The sequence below is a fragment of the Grosmannia clavigera genome (genome assembly GCF_000143105.1).
Source record: "Grosmannia clavigera kw1407 unplaced genomic scaffold GCSC_144, whole genome shotgun sequence".
NCBI lineage: Eukaryota > Fungi > Ascomycota > Sordariomycetes > Ophiostomatales > Ophiostomataceae > Leptographium > Leptographium clavigerum.
Window position 1 is genome coordinate 1,030,366 of NW_014040797.1, and position 22,250 is coordinate 1,052,615.

Consider the following 22,250-nt stretch of genomic DNA (forward strand, 5'->3'; position numbering starts at 1 on the left):
ATGGCGTGAATCCGAAAACTGATACTTGAGAGACGGGACATTGGGAAGGCCAGGCTCCTGCCTATATGCTACCAGGGGCGACGACATGGCATACAATTGGTTCGCAGCGGAGCGGGCGTCAATGTTTCTGGCCCTTGACGAAGCTTGCGAACAGATGGAAAGGCGTGCTCGTGAAGGTGCGTAAGAATAACAACGGTATTCCCCGTTATTTATCCTGCGCACTTGTCTGATAGTCGTGACTGTAGATGCCACCAGACAGGGGCTGCTATTCAAGAAACAACTTGACGACTCTAAAGCCGAAGATGCCAAGAAACAGCTACAACTTCAGGCTGAAATCAGAGCGCTGAAAGACCAAGTAGTCTCCTTAACATCTGTCATCAAAAAAGCCGAGGCGGAACAGAATGTGCCTGCCGACGCGAATACTAAGCCGACGGGCATTAGTGGCGATGGGCAAGACATAGAGATTGATCCTGCCGAGCTTCAGCGTGACTTAGAGATCTCCCAGTCTCGATATCGAGCCGTCAAGAAGCAGTTTGAAATCGCAGTGGCGTTGGCTAGGAAGAGAAAAACCGAGGCGCTGAACTGGGTCAAATATGCGGACAGCTTGGAACTGAAAATCAAGAAGCTGGAGAAGAAAAAGGCAGTCAAAAGTCTTGCAAATCCCGCCACGGTGGATGCAGCGAGTAAGTCATCCACTCTTGCTGATGTCTCGGCGACCGAGCTGCCCGTCCCAGAAAGACCTCAACCAGAACGGCCATTGACAGATGCCCTGGCCGATGTCCTCAAAGACGTTGGGCATGGGTCCTCTCGGTCGAAATCTGGTGCAAGTTTTACGTCAGCCACTGCCTTTTTGGACAGTTTTGGTTCACATGGAGACAAGGGCATAGGAGACGCCAGTGACGCAGATGATGATGCACAACTACCTGTCAGGAAAGCAAAATCGTCACTACCCAATCAACTAAACGCTACAGATACGGCCAACGAGGCAATACTTGGCTCGACACAAGGTGACCCGTCTTCGGATGACGGGATTGAGCCGCAGCTTCCGGTAGTCTTTCCCTATGCTAAGGAGGCCAAAGACGATGTTGTCGTTAAGAAAGAACCATCGTCAGACGGCCCGGAGGTGGTCTGGGAGCGACCAGCGAAGAGAGCGAGGCGGGACGCTGAAGCTGAGAACACACGACCACACACACCAAAGTTGTACGCGACAATAAAAAAAGAATCGTCAGACTATATCTGTCATGGGTCTGGATTGCCTATTCCTGCGTCCCAAGAGAGCTTGGACCTTGACGAGGGCCAGCTTGCCATGCCAACTCCAAGAAAGCGACAGCTGGTGTATCACGATATTCCTTCCTCAGAGGCAGATGATACCCCGACACTGGACAGGAATACATTGCAGAGTCTAGACGAGACTGACAAAACCCCACGCCCAGCTGCCCAAGCTGCTGCCCTGACGCCGCTATCTGTTAATATGCGCCGCACTACGAAAGGTACTGGACAAGATAAGCAGCAGTTGAAGCGTGGAGTAGACACCATAACCGAAGACAACGGAGGACGACCTATGACTGGTGGGCAGATGAACCCACCCAGCACTTCAAAATCTGCCAAGCTACACTCGCTGCTTAATTCGCGGCCGGTTCAGCCAAGTCCGATTTTGTCGGTACCGCGGGCGGTAGTCCAGGCAAAAAACATGGACAGTCTTATATCAGGAGGCTTTGGGGAGCCGCCGCCGGTGCGCACCCTGCCACAGAAGCACGATGTGACACCTTCATCCAGGGCCCCCAAGGGCGTGAGAACGGACACTGGAACGACGAGCTCTGTTACGACGACGCCAAAAGCTCGCGAAGCCGGCCGGCGAATAATAACGCCATTGACAGAGGCTCTTAGAGCAGCAGCGGCTGAGCACGCAAGCAAGAAGGGCAGTCTACGAGGCCGAGGAGTTGACCGGCTACAATTGGACGACTTCAAAGTCAACCCCGCCTGGAACGACGGGGAGACCTTCGCCTTCAACGAAGTAGTGCGAAGTCGAACAGACCGTGGAAACTTGGCCGGTTGCACCGATCCACAGTGCTGCGGCAAAGCATTCCGTGCTATGGCCGAGTCAGAGCTGAATGCGTCTGGGCCCAGTCACATGTCACGACCGGACAGTGTGGCAATGATGGAGCGACATTTGGGCGATGAGGCATTTGTGCTGGCAAGAATGCCGCCCGACGAGAAGAAGGAGTTATGGCTGGAGGCCAAGACGAAGCAATTGGCAGACAAATACGGTAAGCATCGGCATCGGTATCACCGACGAGCGTCGCCACCTGGATTTTGGGATGCCGACTTCCCGACAACACAAGAGGAGGTGCACAACCGGGCAGAGTCCAAGAGAGCCGAGCGAACAGCCGTGCAAGAGCGGTATCGGGAAGCGATGCGACCAAACGGCCGCTGGCTTTTCCGTGATGAATGAGTCAGCATAGCGAAGCATAGGTTTGGGCAACAGGCGTTGAAACTCTTGTTTCTTCTGTTTTATTGTAGACGCAATATAATTCGATGGGACTTTTGTGCGCTGCAGAATGCTGCAGACCATGAGCTAAGCTTGAACTTGATGTATGGAACGAATTGCTATTTGCCGTTGGGAACTGTAAGCAATAAGCGGAGTAGAAGCCACATTGTGGCACGTGCGCGACTCAATTGTAATGACTACTATGTAGGCACTAGGCCCTTTTTTGTGGGGGGAAGAGTGACTGACAGAAGACCTGGAAAAAAAGTAGGCAAGTCATGACCATCGCAAATAGCATCTTCGCTTCCCGTCACCATCTCGGCTTCTTACTATCTGGCCTTTTTGCCTTCTGCCAACCGACGCCCCTTTCCCTTCAGTCTCTCCTTTGTATTGAAAATAAAAAGACGGAGAGAACGAGAGAATCGAGGAACTGGGAAGTTGACGAGAAACGACAAGCGGGCATAATTTTTTTATTAATTACTGCGCTCTCTTTTTCTTCGCTATCTCCTCCCCCCTTTTTTTCCCGCTTCGCCCTCAACCATCGTTTCCGCATCTATCAACAGGCTCCCCTTGCCATCACTCTGCGACGCGCTTTTTTCGCCTGCGCCAACCATTGTGTCTGTGTCGATAAAGTCCTACCGCGCTCAGCTTGGCTTGGATAACGCAACGCGTCCTGACGAGCCTGGCCACCGCACCGATCAGCGGTCCCTCGAGCACCCATCTGCTCTTATAGCTCAGACACGTTAGAAAGCTATCCGAAATTGCACTTGCTGCTTGCAGTCGCTGCAGATTGCGAGTAGCATCTCTCTATACATATCCTAAGCCGGCATGATGAGCAACGGTCATCTGCCGGCTGGGCGAGCTGCTCAAGGTGGAGGAGCAGTCGGCGCAAACGCTGTTGATGCTCCGGTCCATGACGACCGGGGTGGAGGCGGACCGGGTGGAGGAATGGGTCCCGGCGGCGGCGGTGGTGGCGGTGCTCGCAATGGCGGCGGACGGCGTGGACGGCAGTACGGCTCGCATTACCAGAACCCCCGGCACAACCAGAACGGGTTTCACAACCAGAACAACCACCACAACCAGTACGGCCACCAGCTCGGGCAGCAACTGGGACAGCAGCTTGGACAGCCAATGTACTCCAGCTACATGGGTCCCTATGTCAACAATCCTTACGCCTATGCCCCAATCCCGCCGCAATATGCACAGAATGGCGCAATGCCAAACGGTTTTGTGCCCTTCCAGCATGCCTATGGCCGACCGATGGCCGGAGGACCCGCCCAATATGCACCTCTGATTCCGCCCGGTGCCTTGCCGATGCCCCAGACGGCTGCTGTGCACCAACCGCCGCATCCGTCTCTTCCTCCGCACCCGCAGCATCTCCAGCACTCCCAGCATCCACAACACCCAGTCCAACACCACATACCACCACCGCCACATCTGTCTCCGTACTCTCGAAATGATCCCGTTATTGTGTCTACCTCCTTGGCTCAGCAGCCACTGCCGTCATCTCTGCCACCGTTACCACCTGCGCATGCTCCGCTACAACCACCCCAAACAGGTCTTCATCAACACATGCCTCTCCTAGCGCGCGCCGACATTCTTCAACCGCCTCCTCATATAATGCAACCGCCTCTACAGCCTCCTGTTCTATCTCCGACCCCTTCATCCACTCTTTCATCACATGCTATCCCCACCCCGCTGTCTCCTGAGACGGCGCAAAGAGATGGTGTCCCTCAAGCACCTAAGGTGGCCATCGACACTACAGCCGTGGGCTCTGAAGCAGCTTTTGCAGCTACGATGGGCATCGCTGCCGTCATCGTGCCCACCGCAGCGTTTCGGCCCCCTGTAAGCGGTTTTGTCAATGTTCAGGATATAACGAAATTCGGCGACATGGCCGTGGACCTGTCTGCTGACATACTCAATGACGTACAGCTTCCTTGGTTGTCCAGACCTGATGTCCCATTCCCTGCTAAGAGCCCAAAGCTGCGCAGGAGAAGGAAAACAATGGGAGATAACGTGGAGCTCCCACAGAACTCTTCCGATACTACTGCAACGACGGTGGCTTCAACCCTGGAAGAGTCTGGCACGACAGAGCCCATCACGCGGACGGAGACGCCTTCCACACAGGACATTCCATTTGAGGACGCGCCTTCCACCTCGCCGACAACGCCGAGCTCTGTTCAGCCCGCTGGACAGGTGCTTTCATCTGTGACCCCAACGCCAACAAAGTCAACCATTGTGAACCCGAAGTCCACCGGCAGCACAACGCGTACGGCTGTTCCTATAATCCCTGCCATTCCTATGCGGTCACCATCCGATAAGGCTTCCGCCACAGAAACAACGGAAGTTGCTATGGCGGTACCTGTGTCGTCGGCTGAAAATGGACAGAAGGCCAGCACTTCTGAGGAGCAATTGGAATCGGTGAAACCGTCTGCGGAACCTACCACAACCACTCCCTCGGTGCCACAGGGACCGAAACTTTGGTCGGGCTTGTTCAACAGAGCAGCGGCCGCGGCCGCAGCCAGCGCACAGGCTGTATCGAACGACTCAGCTGCTGGGGGTGACCAAGCCGCAAATGGCGCCAATAGCACCGGCGCATTCTCCAAGGCCAAGGCGAACTCTTTGGCAGAGGCTCTAGTCGCGTACCGCGTTGATACCTCGAGCAGCGTAGCATTTATTGAACCGCGTGGCCTGATCAACACTGGAAACATGTGTTACATGAATTCGGTTCTTCAAGTGCTTATTTTTTGTACCCCGTTTTACGATTTTCTGGACCAAGTAAGCCGAAAGGCTGCTTATAGCTTTAAGAGCGAGACGCCTCTGCTCGATGCCATGTAGGAATCCCCTTGTCTACGCTCCGAACGGCAAAATACTAATTTATGCTTTAGGATTATGTTTATCCGTGAGTTTAGAGTCATTGATACCGCGGATCCGGTTGATTTGCGCAGACGCTTAAAGAACGACGATTTGGAACGTTATGGTGATGCGTTTACTCCCGAGTTTGTGTACGAGGCGATCAAGCAACTATCTCGCTTCGAGAGCATGAGAGTGAGTGCCCGTATTGTCTGCGCTTCTGGTTGTAGCTGAATACTGACGATGTATTATTTTAGCGTGGCCACCAGCAGGATGCAGAGGAATTCCTTGGCTTTCTACTGGAGTGTCTGAACGAGGAGTGCACAAAAGTGGTACAGGATTCGTCTCGTGCTACAAACCCTTCATCGACACAAGTGACGACACCGACTGCCTCTGTCACGTCTGAAATCCCTGACCTTTCTGGCGGCGACGGTTGGCTCGAGGTTGGCCCGCGCCAACGTGCAGCCATCACTCGCTCCTCGGGCCACACGTCTAGCTCACCAGTCAATAGCATATTTAGTGGCAAACTGCGGTCCGAGTTACGTGTGCCTGGACTGAAAGACTCCGTGACCCTGGAGCCATACCAGTCTCTGCAGCTTGACATCGACTCACCCCAGGTACGAAACATCTTGGATGCCCTGCGTGGCCTCACAAAGCCTGAAGTTCTAAATGGCGACTTTGGCTCTCCGCATGGCAAAGATGTGTCTGTGACGAAGCAGGTGTTTATTGAGACTCTCCCACCGGTTCTCATTCTTCACCTGAAGCGGTTCCAATTTGACTGGCAGGGCAATGGGACTGTGAAAATCTGGAAGAAGATTGGCTATCCTCTGGAGCTGGAAATTCCACGCGAGATCTTTGGCCGCCAGAAACGCAACAAGCTTCTCACGGAACGTCTTCCCAAGTACCGGTTGAATGCGGTGGTGTACCACCACGGGAAACAAGCTAGCGGTGGCCATTACACTGTCGACGTGCTCCGTGAGGATGGACGTGAGTGGATTCGTCTCGACGACACTGTGATTCGTCGCATTCGCAGCGAGGATGTGGCCGAGTCGGGTGCTGAAGAGGCAGTTTCCGGACGCACGGAATCGAATGTGGTGAACGGCAATGGCACGAAGAACGAGGCGGCCTCCTCTGTGGTGGGCAACGGCGTGGGGTCTGCGAACCGATTCGCTGGGATGGGAGATGAAGACGCTGGTGACAACGAAAATGGCTGGCGGCAGGTGACGGCACCTGTGAACGGTGCCAACAAAAAATGGAGCAGCGTGGCCAACGGCTCTTCGAGCCCGGTCAACCAGGCCAAGCAACACAAGGACAGCATCAAAGACAATAAGGTTGCGTATCTGCTGTTTTATCAGCGCGTGAACTAGGCAGGAGGACTGGATTCTGGGACACAAGGCGATGGTGCCTGATCGGGAAAAAGAGGAGGTTGCCGGCAATAAAGTTGCCGATGCGATCACAAAAAAGGAGGAAATTCGGCGGGCTGGCCTGGACATATCGAAGACTCCACGCCTCTTAACGCGAACATGAGAGGTTGACCAGACATATCGGCATGTTCGATGCGATCACGTCTCCGAGCAAGGCTTTGAGCCGACGACACGAGCGGATAGGATAAAAACCGAGAAAATACTACGAGGATACCCGGCCTCTGCTGGATCCGTGCAGCGCGGCAGCGTCTGCTTGCATTGACACAATGCTTCCGTTCTCGGCATCTCGAGTGCTGCCGTGTGTATAATGTGAAGGATATTTCTATGACGGTTGTGTGATGCACACCTGACTGAATACTGGGCAAGGTGCTGTTGGCGTTCGGGAGCTGTCCGTCTCTTGATGCAGAAACTATCCCCCTCGTGTACGGGACAAGGAGGAAAGGAAAAGGCAGGACGATTGGGTTGGTATGGGCGGTTGGAGGTGATGTCTGGTAGGTGATAGAGGGCATCTGCTTTCCGACTGGTACCAGCTGTTCCAGTAGGAGGGGCATGAGAAGTTGATGTCACGTAGAGAAAGAAAAGTATCATATTTAAATTTGCTCGATGTAAAAAGTGGTATATGTTGCGATAGTGGCAAGCGAAAAGGCCGGTCACGTGTGCTGCGCGGTAACCGTGGGGACGTTGGAGTACTTCGTAGCTTAGCTCTTTCCAGGGGATGGGAAAAAATCGCGGTCGCGTTTTACAACTTCCATATCAGTAGCTTCAACCGCTATTTACGCGAAACAGCAAGTCAGCCTCTCCACGGTCAAATGTGCAAAGAGACGCTTCTTCATTCGAAAATCTGCATCTGATACTTTCCGCCTTGTTTGTAATTCGGCCTGTGCCAAGGTGAAGAGATGTCCAACCATTTTTCTTTCCCGGACGACGACGACGACGAGTTCTCATCACCGGCGACGCCGCAGCACAGAACTGGCCGAGGCGCCCGGAGTAAGAATCTCTTCAGCTTTGACGGTGAACACCCATCTACGACACCGGCAGGACCGCCGCCCTCATCGGCAGGCAGCTCGACGCCAGCGGGCGCGCCATCGGCATCGTACTTTGGCAGCTCTGTGATGCGAGGCGGTACGGAGACAGGCCGGTCGACGGTTGAGCCCCGGAATCTATTTACGGGCGGCCAACGCAACAATGGAGGCTTCAGCAATGCCCGCGGGCCCCTCGGGCAGTCGATTCAGGGTGGAAGATCATTTGGGACACGGCAACCGTCTCGGCTAAGCCAGGTTGTGCACGATGAAGGGGATGAAGAAGACGAAGAAGAGGAGGGGACGGAAGAAGGGACGGAGGAGGGGACAGAAGAAGGGACAGAAGAAGAAGAAGAGGAGGAGGAAGAGGAGGACGACGGCGACGAAGAAGAAGAAGAGGAGGGCTCGGAGGAAGACGCAGAAGGAGAAGACGAATACGACGACGACAAGATGCAGGGCAGCGATCCATGGCTCGATCTGGCCAATAGCGGGATGCAGTCGAGACGAACGTTCGGCGGCAGCACAGCGTCGCCGGTGAAGCGTGGGCCGTGGATGTCGACGTTTGGCGCAGACGCCGAGGCGGACGAGACGCTGGGCGACGAGTCGAATTTGCTCATGTTTGCGACGCCGGCAGTCAACAACCGGATTCGCAAAGAGGCCGAAGACATATTCCGGGCGTCGGTGGCGCGCAATGGAGGCCAACGGCCGCCGGGAGAGTGTCGGTACGCGTCAATCGCCAAGGGCATGTACACGCAAATGGGGTACGCGTTGCTTGTGGAGGCGCCAGAGCTGATCCGACAGACGGAGCTGCACATCAGCCGTCTGTACAGCGAGGGTGTGGGTGCAGAGGACGACGCGGGACGGCTGGACCAGGCACTGGCGGACGCATCAGGCCAGCTGGTGTCTCTGTGGCAGGCGTACGCAGACAGTCTGCCACAGGACGAGGAGCAGACGACAGGGATCGGGCCAGGGCCGGGGGCCAGCGCGTTTGAGAAGGCAGCATACGTGGCGACGCTGGCACTTCAGGTGCGACACACACGCAGCACGGCAAGCGATGGGACAAGTGAGCCGGAGCCGCTGACGGAGACGCTGTTCCGATGGATGTCGGAGTACCACAACATGTACCCGGACCAGGTGAACGAAGTGCTCCGGTGCCAGCCAGGGCCGGCATCGCACGGGATGTTCTGGCAGACAGTGTTTGTCAGCCTGCTGCAGGGACGGGTGGACTCGGCGATTGCGCTGCTGCGGGCGGGAGGATGGGAGACGGTGCGGCGGGCAGGCATGGCGGCCTACACGGGACGGGCGCTGGCCAACGTGCAGCGAGCAGTGGGCGAGACGATTGGGATGCTGGAGATGTGTCCGGGCAAAGCGGACAACTGGGACATCTGGAGCAGCGAGTGGACGATGTTCCGGATCCGGGCCAAGGGCACGCTGGATCAGCTGCGGCGATTTGCCGAGGGCCAGAGCAGGACGGAGGACGAGGAGGACGAGTACGAATACGAGGACGAAGACGGCGACAGCTTTGCGGGGTCGCAGCGCAGCGGTGGTGGTGGTGGTGGTGGTGGCAGTGGCAGCAAGCGAGGACGAGGGTCGATGGCCGGGCTGGCACGCAAGGCTGAGAGCCAGGTGCCATGGGACATCTACGAGAGCCTGAACATTGTGTTTGACATTGCGCTGGGATCGCGGGAGCGAATCCTGGCGGTGTCGCAGGACTGGTGTGAAGCAGTGCTGGGGCTGTTTGGCTGGTGGGACGAGACGAAGGTGACAGCAGCAGACCAACGGCTGCAGCAGGGCGGACTGCCGTCGTTCCGACAGAGCGGCGGTGGTGGCGGTCTGCGACCGGCGATGTCGCTGACGATGTCGATGGGGTTTGGGTCCGGTCATGGCTTCCGGACGGTGTCGACGTGGGAGAGCTACCTGGACCGACTGGCGCGAGCATTCCAGGCGACAGGCGAGGCAGGACTGGAGATCAACGCGAACAGCCCGCTGGAGGTGGCGGTGGCGTGCGTGCTGGAAGACAACGCACGTGGACTGGTGGGGATGCTGCGGGCGTGGTCGCTGCCGGTGGCGGCGGCGGTGGCAGAGATCGGGTCACTGGGGGGCTGGCTTCCGGCACAGACGACGGGAGCAGCAGCGATGGCAGCGATGGCCACGGGAATGGGGGCGGGCGGACTGGCGACGGCGTTGGGCGACCTCGACATGGAGGACTTGGAGGTGCTAGGAGTCGACCCGACAGACCCGGACGAGACAGACGGGCTGAAGGACAATACGCTAGTGCAGTATGCACAGGCACTAATCAACGACGTGGAGCTGGCACCGGGAAATGGAGGGATGGGGGAGAGCGGAAAGAGTGGAAAGAGTGGAAAGAGTGGAAAGAGCGGAAGGAATGGAGGGGATAACGACGACATGAGCGAAGACGACAGCAGGGAGGACAGCGACAGCAACGAAGAGACTTCCCCAAGTCAGATGGAGGGCTGGGAGCTGGCAGTGCGGGTGTTGGGCCGGATGAACTCGCCAGAGCGATCAGAGGACACGATTGGCGAGCTGGTGCAGACGATGCTGAAACGACTAGACGTGGACTGTGGCGTGACGATCGACAAGATCTGGCGGCTGCTCAGTGACCTGGACATGGGAACGTTTGCGAAAGAGGTGGCCGAGCACTACGGCGACCTGCTGGTGAACGAATCGCACCGATACGGCGAGTCGGTGTGGTATTACGCCGTGGCCCATCGAGCTGACAAAGTGCGCGAGGTGCTGAACCTGCTGATATCATACTCGCTGCTGCAGTCGGCGGCATATCCGGCCGAGGCGGAGCTGGACGACCGGCTGCGGCAGCTGCTGTGTCGGCGTCGGGCCACACTGGAGCAGTTGGCACGTCGCGATCTAGACGCAGCCGAAATGCTGGGCCGCATGCTGAGCGGCTATGCCACACTGCGCCGGTTCTACGAGCTGCGGGACGACGAGACGGTATCGCTGGCGCGACGGCGGCCGGCAGCAGCAGCTGCGCTGACGGCTGTCATTGCCAGTGCCGACGACAACGTCCGCGGCGGGTTGTACGACAGCTCGCGCGACTCGGTCGTGTCCGAGGACTTTTTGCTGGCGCTGCTAGGCGAGGCTCTGGTGTTTACAGAGGCGTCTTCGGTGTTGGCAGTGAGATCAGTCACGGGACCAGTCACGGGATCAAAATCGAAACCCCTCACCACTGCCGACTTGACGACAGCACCGCCCGTGATGGCAGCCGAGACGATCGATGTACTGCTCAAGGCGGTCGAGGACCTGCAGACGCTGGCGGGCTCGCGCGTGTACGCGGCCTGCGACGAGTTTTTCCAGGTCGTGCTGGCGAGCGTGCCGGGCGGGCTGTGGGGGGCGACGCCGGCCGACCTACTGCGCAAGAGCACGGCCAACCTGTCGGGCAGCGTGTCGTCGTCGTATGTGCTGGCGGGCAGCTCGATGGTGGCGAGCCAGCTGCATCGGGGCTTGGGGGGGGCAGCAGGCCCTGCATCATCCACGGCCGTCCGTCGTGGCTGGGACTGGCGCAGCGACCTGACCGCCAGCACGACGGCAACCGAAGTGCTGCAGCGCATGCGCCAGGGCCTCAGCCGGGCTCTGGCACGGCTATGGGTGGCCGAGGCCGACGGTGCCGCCATCCCGTCGCTGCTGGTGTCCTAGGAGGGCAGCCTCGGGGGGGGGAGGATAAGGCGTGAAGCCAGAGCCAAAAGGGACAGGACCAGGGAGAGGGTCAGAGAAAGAGCTAAGGAGAGAGCCAGGGACAGAGCTAGGAACAGAGCGAGAGCCACGGCCACAACCAGGAACAGGGCCACCCAACTGGACCGCAACCAGGAGAACCAGCACCCGACGGCCGAGCGGCTGCCGCTGTCGACAGGCGGCATCCTGATCGACGTGTAACAAACAGGGAGTTTGAGGCACATGTAGAATGAGAACAAGAACAGAACAAGACGACTGGAGACTGAAGTAGAGCCGAGGTCCACGGCTCACGGCGTAAGAGTGTTGATTACGTAATGCGTTCCAAAAAATTACAGCCACTTCAACGGTTCTCGTCCCGTTTGTTGAGGAAGGATCGGTCGTCCAGAGGGGAGCCACTAAATGAGAATGAGAAAAAAATGAGAAAAAATGAGCTGCCTTAGCTCCATATCTCTCCCCACCAGAGCTCCCTTCAGCCGATTAACAAGCATATATGGGCCGGACTTTTGTCCCCTCTCATTTCTTAGCAGATCGTGATTGCATCCGATTTCGCCGTCTCTTGCGCAGGACAGAGACCAGACTAGCAGGCACCTCCATTGCTCTTCTGGGTCTGGCTTAGCAGGTGTTGTACAGGAGCAGAAAGGATGACCATGGGCGACAACAAGGACGTGACTGTGAGCGGGACAGCCGAGACGGAGGCGTTGGGGACTGCTGAGCAGGAGATTGTCGAGTATGACATTGCCCGGGTCGAGCAGGTGTACCGGTGAGTTTGGCTGAAGGCGACGTGCATCATTCTTTGCTAAGGCCAGCAGGAAACTCGACAGACGGATCATTCCAGCCTTCTGGGTGCTCTACTTTCTCTGCTCGGCGATCCGGTCCAACATTGGGATCGCCCAGACGATGAACGAAAGCGCGGGCCACGATCTCAAGACGAAGCTCAAGCTGACGGCCAACGACACGTCGACGGCCCTGACGCTCTTCTACGTCTCGTACGTCCTCTTCGACTTCCCGTCCAACCTGGTGATGAGCCGGCTGAGCCCACGGATCTGGATGGCACGCATCGTCTTTGCCGTCGGCGTGATCGGCACCTGCTTCACAGCCGTGGGCGCCGCCTGGAGCCTCAAGCTGCTGCGCTTCCTGTTGGGCGTCGTCGTGGCCGGCATGTGGCCGGGCATGGCCTTTTACCTCACTCTCTTCTACCCGCCGTCACGCACGGGCAAGCGCATCGGCATGTACTTTACGGCTGCGCAGATGTCGGCCGCCGTCGTCGGACTCGTCTCGGCCGGCTTCCAGCAGATGGACGGCCGCTGCGGCCTGACCGGCTTCCAGTGGATGTTCCTCGTCTACGGCCTGCTGGCCGTTGTGCTGGGCGTCGCCCTGCTCTGGTGGCTGCCTGATCGACCGCTGGTTCCTGGCACCGTGCGACCACCTCCTGCGCACTGGCTTCTTGCTTGGGTGCCGAAGCCGGCCGAAGCACTCGTCGGCGACGACGCCGTCGTGCACTACCACGATCTCCGACGCGTCTACCACGCCCGACCTTGGACGCTGCGCGATCTAGGCCGCGTGCTGCTCGACTGGCGCCTCTGGCCGCTCGTGCTCATGTACTTTGGCGTCGTCGGCGTCGGCATCGGCACCCAGCTCTACGGCTCCGTCATCATCGCCGCCATGAACCCGCATTTTAGCGACATTGTCGTCAGCTTGCTGTTCGCCCCCATTTGGATCATGGACCTGATCGCCATCCTGCTGGTCACCCCCGTTTCCGACCGCTTCCACCGCTACCGCGCCGTCTTCTTCTCGGCCGCCGTGTGCATCCAGATCGCCGGTCTTCTCGTCGTCAGCTTCGCCCCCGCCTCCAAGCCCTACTCTCGCTACGGTGGCATGCTGATGCTCGGCTTCGGCCTCGGCCCCACCGTGCCCATCTGCATGACCTGGACCAACGAGATCTTCCAGCGCCGCCACGGCGAGGTCGGCGTGGCCGCTGCGTCTGCCCTCGTCTCTGGCCTCGGCAATCTTGGCAGCATCACCACCACCTATGCCCTCTACACCGGCTGGCCGGCCGACGCTGCTCCTGGACCCCATCAGTACCGCGACAGCAACCTGGCCATGATCGCGATTCTCTGCGTCAGCATCGCCAGCAGCTTCGCCATGGTCGTCCTGCTGCGCGTCTTTGACGGCAACGCCAACCTTGACCCTGTCGATGGTGCTGCCCGCCGCGAGACCCAGCAGCGTGGCTTCCAGCACATGTGGCGCTGGGGCCGCAAGCCGCAGCAGCCGTCGACGAGGTCGACGACAGTGGGCTAGTATCCCACAGAGCTCAGCCTGTCGCTTTTGGGGAGCCCAGCTTCCTGGCTCTGTCTGCTTCTTCACTACTCCACAACTCGACACGACCGTAACTTTCATTCGATATGCAACCGGCCAGCCACTTTTACCTGTTTCTCGTCGCCGGCGAGCAGAATTGCTTTTATACTTCGTTTGGGCTTCCGCCGTTCTGCTCTTCGCCTGTCATCGGTCCGTTGTGTCATGGTGACAATGCTTCTACGCTATCACTCGACACGTCTCGGATCATGCAGTCGAGAGGGCAGTTCGACTGGATTGGGAGGGCTACTTTGAATCATGGCTGGCCGGTCTTTTGGAGGACTTTTTTTTCTGTTTTTCCTTTGTGTCTTTGCTTTCAGATGATACCCCATTTGTGTTTAGATGCGCTGTCGATCCGAGTTGCGGTTTTGCACTTACTTTTACGACACACATACACTCGACGGCGACAGTGCTTTTACGCCATCGCTGGGACGGCGCATTCAGGCCTGAGACGTCGTGGAGCCTTGCGACAATGCCTTTAGCGCTATCGCAGGACGGTCTCGTGGGTTGGTTTGATATTGGATATTAAGTAGCTGGACTGTCAATCAAGCCGTCTTGCTCTGTACTCCGTACTTTGGTACTCGTGTAAAAGTGCCTGCTCCCGACTAGGAAGTAGGAAGTTCTCCACTTTGCGCCACCGCTTTCTGCTCGCCACCTGCCGTTCTGCCACCTGCCGTTGTGCCACCTGCTTTTCTTCCAACTAGCCCGGAGCTCCTGCCCTACGGCTCTACACCTCAGCTCGTCTGCCTGCATTCTCGCAGCTTGCATTAATCCTGGGCATATGGGTCTCGCCAGCGAAGCCGAAAGCAGCACAGCAAGATGGCTCAAGAAGGTGACACTCTGCTTGCGCGCCCGTCGACGGCGTTCTTACCCGCTAACATGGTACAGTGCGCGTCTGCGTCTGTGGCGACGAGGGCACGGGCAAGTCCAGCCTGATCGCTTCTCTGGTCAAGGACGTGTTCATCACAAACAAGATCCAGGCCGTGCTGCCACAGATTGCGATTCCGCCCAACATCGGCACGCCCGAGAACGTGACGACGACGATTGTGGACACGTCCGCGCGGCCGCAGGACCGGACAGCCCTGCGCAAAGAGATCCGCAAGTGCAACGTGATTCTGCTGGTGTATGCAGACCACTACAGCTACGAGCGGGTGGCACTCTTCTGGATGCCCTACTTCCGCTCCCTCGGCGTTAATGTCCCCGTGGTGCTGTGTGCAAACAAGTCGGACCTGGCAGGGCCAGGGGATGGCGGAGGCGGAGGCGGAGGCGGACGGCCTGGCAGTCCCGGGCGGCCCGGCAGTCCTGGAAGTCCCGGCAGCGGCGACGATGCGACGTTGGCACAGGTGCTGGACGAGGAGATGGTGCCGGTGATGCAGGAGTTTCGCGAGATCGACTCGTGCATCCGGGCCAGCGCGCGCAAGCACCACAACGTCAACGAGGTCTTCTTCCTGTGCCAAAAAGCAGTGACGCACCCAATTGCACCGCTGTTTGACTACAAGGAGGGCGACCTGAAGCCAGCCTGTGTGGCAGCGCTGCGGCGCATCTTTTATCTCTGCGACAAGGACCAGGACGGCTTTCTCAACGACCGCGAGATGCATGCGTTCCAGGAGACGACATTCAACCGGCCGCTGGCCCCTGAGGACCTGGCTAGCATCAAGCTGACGCTGGCCAAGACGGCTCGCAGTGGCGCCAACAATGGCAGCAGCAGCAACAACAGCACGGCTGCTTCCCATCGGCCACCATCCAGCCTCGGCCCGGCCGCAGCACAGCCGCCGCTCGACCGCGGCATCGACCTGGCCGGCTTCCTGCAGCTGAACCGGATCTACGCAGAAAAGGGCCGCCACGAGACGATCTGGGTGATCCTGCGCAAGTTTCGCTACACCGACAGCCTCAGCCTGGCCGACAACTTTCTGCACCCGCGCTTCGAGGTGCCCGAGTACGCGTCGGCCGAGCTGAGCCCAGCAGGCTACCGGTTCTTCATGGACCTGTTCCTGCTGTTCGACCAGGACAACGACGGGGGGCTGAACGACGCGGAGCTGGCGGCACTGTTTGCGCCAACACCCGGGCTGCCAGGCTCGTGGATCGAGGAGGGCTTCCCGGCGTCGACGGTGCGCAACGAGGCCGGCTACATCACGCTGCAGGGCTGGCTGGCGCAGTGGAGCATGACGACGTTCCTGGAGCCGAAGACGACGCTGGAGTATCTGGCCTACCTCGGCTTTGAGGCACCAGCAGGGGCCAAAGAGGCGGCGAGCCCAACGACGGCGGCGCTCAAGGTGACGCGGCCCCGGAAGCGACGGCTGCGGCGGACAGGCCGAGCCGGACGTGTGGACCGCAACGTAGTGCTGTGCTACATTGTGGGAGCGCCGGGTGCCGGCAAGTCGGCGCTGCTGGACGCGTTCCTGGGTCGGCCGTTTGATGGGCTGCACCGGCCGACGATCCGGCCGCGTCGGGCGGTCAACAGCGTCGAGCTGGAGGGGGGCAAGCAGTGCTACCTGATCCTGGAAGAGCTGGGCGAGCTGGAGCCGGCGGTGCTGGAGAACGCGGCCCGGCTGGACGCCTGCGACCTGCTCTGTCTGGCGTACGACTCGTCCGACCCGGACTCGTTTGGCCACCTGGTGGCGCTGCGGGAGCGCGAGCATGGTGGTGGCAGCAGCGGTGGCGACAACGGACTGCATGGCCGACGAATCCTCCTGGACGAGCTGCCGACGGTGTATGCGGCGCTCAAGGCGGACCGCGACAAGACGACGCAGCGCAGCCCGCTGCAGCCGGACGCGTACACGGCGGCGCTGCGGGTCAGCGCGCCGCTGCACGTCAGCGCGACCTGGGAGAGCATCGGCGAGCTGTTTGAGCACCTGGCCGAAGTGGCGACGAATCCCAGCCTCGGCTTCCCCAAAGGTGAGGAGCCGGCGGCCGACCGGACGAGCCTGTACGTGGCGCTGGGAGCAGTGGCCTGCGCAGCGGCAGCGGCATTTATGATGTGAGTTGTTGGGGTTGTTTCTTTTTTTTCTTTTTCTTCTTTCTTCTTTCTTCTTTTCTTCTTTCTTTCGATTCCCGTTTCTTTACCTTTTTCTCGTTCCTTTTCCCCTCCCCTCTTTCCCTCCCCACTAACATCTCAGCTGGCGTAGGTCCACCAGCCAGCCGTAGGACGACCGGCAATGATACCCAACACTAATTTACTGCTCGGCGTTGAGGCGTTGTCGTTTGACAAATTTGGTCTGTAGCATCCATATAGCATAGAGCGTGTAGGATACGAGCTGTATAATAAACGATAGTGTTCTCAAGGCTTCCCCGCTCAATGCCTACCCCACAAAAACCACCACTGGCCCACGCTATTAGCTAATAGCAGTGGAAGTCCCTTAAGCCCGCCACTAGCTCACAAAGCCTCACATTCCCCAGCATTATTGACTGAGCGTCCCGGCCGCCTGAGTCCGTCCATCCTCAAGACGATCTGAAGAAGCAGAACGAAACGCCGTCCAGCCGTGTCCGCCCCCACCGACAAGCACATACACACTCCGGCTCCCCAGCACCTCGCGCAGCGATCTTTCACATTGAGTTCCCCGACAGAGAGTCGGGCTCTCTGGCTGCATTGTCCTCTGGCCATCTTATCTTGGCATTGGATTGCGCGAGATAACAAGCGACCCGCCCTTGTCGTCTTCCCTTCCTCTCAATATTGGAGTCTTGGCCGGCAGCCAGAACGAGAGCTTGCGGGAAGGAGGAGTCTGCAGCAGTAGCAGCTAAGACCACCACCACACCCTCTTGCCTTTGGGCTGAGCGATCGACACGGACAGGCGATCGACCGGCGGAATCGAATCGCACTATAGAGCCAAGCAGAAGAGTAACAGCACAGAGAGAGAGAGAGAGGGAAGAAGATTGTGAGCAGGAGGAGGTGCGAACAGGGCAGGTGCAGACTTGCAAAAGTACAGACCGGCGATACTGCCGAGGACACAGACAAAGCAGAGCACAGCAGCCATGTTGTAAGACCGTCTTCTCCCCATCGTCTCATCGTCTGCCCATCGTGTTGCCATAGCTGACCAGCCACTCCCCCTTCGCAGCGTCCTTCCGCCCCCGCCGCGCTATCCGGTGCAGATGATGTATGGCGGCATGTATCCGGGCGGCCAGGCGATGCCGATGGTCGAGACCAACAACACGCTGACCCATCCGACGGGCCCTGACTGCCGCTTCCTCGTCGGCGAGGGTCTTTATGTTTTGCAGGAGGACCTCTTGCTGGCCACACCGCCGCCTCATCCGTCCGAGTCGCCCGTGGTGAACATCAACCCGCTCGCCACCACGCCGCTTCCCGCTACAGCTGGCACCCGCGTCTCTCTCACCAGCATCGTTGACCCGCCGTCTCCGCCGGCCCTCTCGCTCCTGCTGGCCAGCTCAGCCGCAACAGCAGCAGCAGCAGCAGATCCATCTCCGGCCGCTGCCTTCTCCCCCGTCGAGGAGCACCCGACCGAGAACGACTCGGCCGGGGCGGCTGCCACCGGGAGCAGCAGCCAGCACACCGACTCGGCCACCACCGGCCGGCTCAGCTTCAGCTTTCACACCTCCAGCGACTCGGCCCTGCCAGGACAGACCACTACAGATTCTCCGGCCCCTCCTCCCACCACAACGGCTACCGCCACTGCTGTCGGCCTCGTCGTGGCTGGTCTCGGCGGCGTCACCCCTCGGCCGGTCGGTGGCAAGCTGCGCAAGCCCAAGAACAACGTGACCAAGAGCAACTCGTCCTTCATCTCGCGCGTCATCGTGCACGACGGCCTCACTAAGCGGTTGCAGGAACGGCCGCCCGACGGCCTCTTCGGCTTTGCCAATGTCAACCGCGCCTTCCAGTGGCTCGACCTCGCGTCCGACAAGAAGGTGTGTGTGTGTGTCAAGGCGCTTCGAGGTGCTTCACGGTTGCTGACTGTCTAGGGCGACTACCTCACCAAGATCCTGTTCACAAAGGCTCACTGCCTGTGCCACGATATCAATATGCTGACTAAGTCCACGTCGCACATTGACGTAATCATGGGCTTCTCTACGGGCGAGATCATCTGGTGGGAGCCCATCTCCCAGCGGTACACGCGACTGAACAAGAACGTGCGTCTGTCCGTCTTTGTCTTTCTTTCTGCCCGTGCTGACAGCTGCAGGGCATCATTCGCGGCACGCCCGTATCGGAGATCCGCTGGGTGCCCGGGTCCGAGAACCTGTTCATGGCCGCCTTTATGGACGGCTCGCTCGTCGTCTTCGACAAGGAGAAGGAGGACGCCGCTTTTGCCGTGGACGAGGAAGAGGCCACGCGGCAGCGGGCGTCGCACCAGCACGACGCCCGTACGCACATCCAAGTCGAGCGGTCCATCCACTCGCGCGGCCACAAGGCGAACCCGGTAGCCTTTTGGAAGCTGTCCAACCAGCGGATCAACGCGTTTGCCTTTGCGCCGGGCCAGAGCCTGCTGGCCGTGGTGTCGGAGGACGGCTCGCTGCGCATCATTGACTATCTTCGGGAAGAGTGGGTTTTTTTCTGTTTGTTTTCTGTTTACTGGCTTTCATCCTCCCGCACGACTTACTCACACCAGACAGACTGCTCGGCCTCTTCTACTCATACTACGGTGGCCTTACGTGCGTCTGCTGGTCCCCCGACGACAAGTACGTCGTTACTGGCGGCCAGGACGACCTGTTGTCCATCTGGAGCGTTGCCGACGCCTCGCTCGCTGCCCGCTGTCAGGGCCACCACTCGTGGGTCACCTCGGTCGCCTTTGACCCCTGGCGCTGCGACGAGCGCAACTACCGCTTCGGCAGCGTCGGCGAGGACTGCCGCCTCTGTCTCTGGGACTTTAGCATGGGTATGCTGATCCGCCCCAAGGCTGCCGCCGCCGCTGCTGCTGCTGCTGCTGCTGTCTATGCGTCGTCCATCCGCTACGCGCGCAAGGGATCCGTGGCTTCTCGGCACCTCCGGGCAACGTCGTCCGGTGCTGGCGAGAATGGCGACGGCGCGGATGCGGAGGCTGATGCAGAGGCCGATGCAGACGGAGATGCAGGTGCAGACATGGACGAGCGCGTTCATCTCGTGGAGCCGCGAGCACGCACTGCATTGCTGCCACCAGTCTGCGTGCGTAACCGTCTTTCTTTTTGGTCTATGCGCGTTCCTATCGGACTAACACGTCGCAGTCCCAGGTGGTCAGCAAGGAGCCGCTCTGTTGGCTTGGATTCACGGAGAAGTCTGTTTTGACAGCCAACAAGAAAGGTGCGTTACGTCTAGCCCTAGCACGATCACAGCTTGCTGACATAATACTCAGGTCACATTCGGACGTGGATGAGGCCAACAGACAACACGGCACAGACGGACGAGGGAGCGTCGAGTTAGGCAATGTCAACGGAGTATGATGTGTGTAGATACGAGCGTCTGTACGAGTTGAGACTTCTTCACGTGATCTGATCAATATAAGTAAGGATTTATCGGTGTCATCTTAATACACGGCTTATATGCCTGCACCGTCTACCATGAACATCACTTTATCATGGAAGAAAAGCATGGGATTTTCTGAAAGGAAGCTAAAGCTAGTGGATGCACTGCGGCAGTGAAAAGTCTGCACGTGACCCACAAGGTCACGTGCAACACTTTAGCGTTGCCGTCCCGTTTTTAGACGGCACTGTGAGAATACGGCAGCGCCACACACGGCGCCGAGGTGTTTGTCGATCTCACGCGGACGCCGTTGGGACCCGATCTCGCCTAGCAGACTGGCATGTGAAAGCTGCTGTCTGGCCGCCTCGGAATCGAATCCAACAGCATCTGTTGGGACAGGAAGATGGCGTTGTCGCCAGCTTCGGCTGACGCAATCACTGGCAAATGGCACGGGCAACAAGCAAATGAGAACGCGAGATAAGAAGCGAGCGCACGGAGGACGGACTTCGCAGCGAGTCATTACGATCAAAGAAGAAAAAAACGAAAAAAAAAGCAAGTAAAAAAAACACAGGCCCAGTAAAGATAGAGGTGGAGTTGCTGCATGCAGGGAAAATCCGTAATGCAGTAATTCCGCGAGTCAGAAAAAGAGACTAGACGGGATTTGCCCTGGCTGCTTCATCCACTCAGAGTCGGAGCACATGGTGGGCTGAGCCGTCTGCTCTGTGCTCCATTTCTTGCACGTTTTTTGCGAGAATAGCCTGGAAAAGCAACGTCGCATCGGCCGGCAGCCAATGACGACAGACCACACAGGAATGGTTTAGGTATTGTCTCAGAGTTGCCAAATCGTATTATCTTATTGATTCGAGCATTTGGGCGAAGGTTGTGGAGATGGCGAGCTTACTTTTCTGCACGGAGTACAGAGTACGAGAACTTTGCATTGCTCCGTTGTCACCAAAAGTGGTCCTCTTCAGGAGCTCATACGAGGCTTTGGTGAGTACACATGTGCTATGTAGCACGATACAAGTGCGCATGTACGACGTACGTCGTAGATCCGCAGCCCATTTTGCGACGCAATCTGGAAATGATCTGTCCTGCGGCTGAAGGGGGGAGACCCAGATTTGTACATAGTAATGGCCCGATTAGCTTCGTCGCAGACAGTTACGCCAGTGCCTTGCGTGTCCGTCGGGTTGCCACTTCCTCGCTCGCTCTCGCTCTGGAAAGCTATGCTTGCCTGTACGAATCCTGACTCACTTACCTTGTGGCGACATGTCTCGCGTGCAAGAAAGACCAGAGGCAACAAGTGCAAAAAATACGCATGTCAACAACACACGACTGCAGCCGGTCGGCGAGATTCGGAACGGGCTGTGCTGCTTGCCGTCGCCATGTAACTCCGCCGATTTCCCGTCGTCGTCGGCTTATACCCGTCGCCTCGCCGCATTATTGCCGTGCGGCCAGGTTTTGTCTGTAGGGGTGGCTTTTTTTACTGGTGATAATTTAGGAGGGGAGGGGGGGTTTAAAAACCATTCGCCCGTTTTTGCCTGATCGTACTCCGTACGTGACGTCGCAGCGCAGGATGGCAGGCTGTGTTTTCCGGTTGTCGGAGTTCCGTATTACGAGTTCCGCAATATTGCTCGCTGCTCGCTGCTCGCTGCACCGAAAGACGCCGTCCTGCCCCTACTTAATACACTTCGATGAGGGCCCTTTTTGCCTGCACGTTTGCACCCACCGGCCTGCGTTGCCTCCCGTCTGGACCTGCATTATTACCAGACGCTGAAACAGGCTCCAAAGCCTGAGCAATGGTGTCCTTCTGAACCGTGCAAGAAATCGAACCAGACTGACAGATCAAGACCTGCCCCCCCTTGCTCGAAGCCGGCCTCGCTCGGTTGGCGACCTCCCTACGGAGTACGATTTATCCTATTATCGGAGTCCTCGTTTGTCAGCACTTGGAATGCACGGTCGAGGGGCTGCATGGCCATGGACGTTCTGGGCTTTGGTCCTTTGTTAGATATCCTTTGCTTGATCAAACACAC

At 58.3% G+C, this 22,250-nt stretch overlaps 4 protein-coding genes across 4 annotated transcripts; all 4 read left to right on the forward strand.

The window, feature by feature from the left end:
* Window positions 1-2,452, forward strand: CMQ_2822 (DNA repair protein sae2/ctip; the record flags this gene model as incomplete). Its single annotated transcript, XM_014316900.1, has 4 exons — window positions 1-5; window positions 76-176; window positions 234-683; window positions 972-2,452. 4 exons carry the CDS (start codon window positions 1-3, stop codon window positions 2,450-2,452), a joined length of 2,037 nt encoding a protein of 678 aa, XP_014172375.1.
* An 861-nt stretch (window positions 2,453-3,313) lies between these two features.
* Window positions 3,314-6,705, forward strand: CMQ_2530 (ubiquitin c-terminal hydrolase; the record flags this gene model as incomplete). The annotated part of the gene is made up of 5 exons (XM_014316608.1): window positions 3,314-3,924; window positions 4,207-4,330; window positions 4,418-5,263; window positions 5,444-5,533; window positions 5,596-6,705. 5 exons carry the CDS (start codon window positions 3,314-3,316, stop codon window positions 6,703-6,705), a joined length of 2,781 nt encoding a protein of 926 aa, XP_014172083.1.
* Window positions 6,706-7,658: 953 nt separating this feature from the next.
* CMQ_2705 (vitamin h transporter 1) lies at window positions 7,659-13,784 on the forward strand (the record flags this gene model as incomplete). The annotated part of the gene is made up of 5 exons (XM_014316783.1): window positions 7,659-11,441; window positions 11,622-11,683; window positions 11,758-11,780; window positions 12,117-12,246; window positions 12,296-13,784. The coding sequence occupies 5 exons, from the start codon at window positions 7,659-7,661 to the stop codon at window positions 13,782-13,784; spliced, it is 5,487 nt and encodes a 1,828-aa protein (XP_014172258.1).
* Window positions 13,785-14,657: 873 nt separating this feature from the next.
* On the forward strand, window positions 14,658-20,181 carry CMQ_2993 (miro-2-like, mitochondrial GTPase; the record flags this gene model as incomplete). The annotated part of the gene is made up of 9 exons (XM_014317071.1): window positions 14,658-14,670; window positions 14,727-16,815; window positions 17,762-17,812; window positions 17,891-18,695; window positions 18,750-18,917; window positions 18,968-19,326; window positions 19,398-19,926; window positions 19,986-20,061; window positions 20,114-20,181. 9 exons carry the CDS (start codon window positions 14,658-14,660, stop codon window positions 20,179-20,181), a joined length of 4,158 nt encoding a protein of 1,385 aa, XP_014172546.1.
* Between the last annotated feature and the right edge of the window lie 2,069 nt (window positions 20,182-22,250).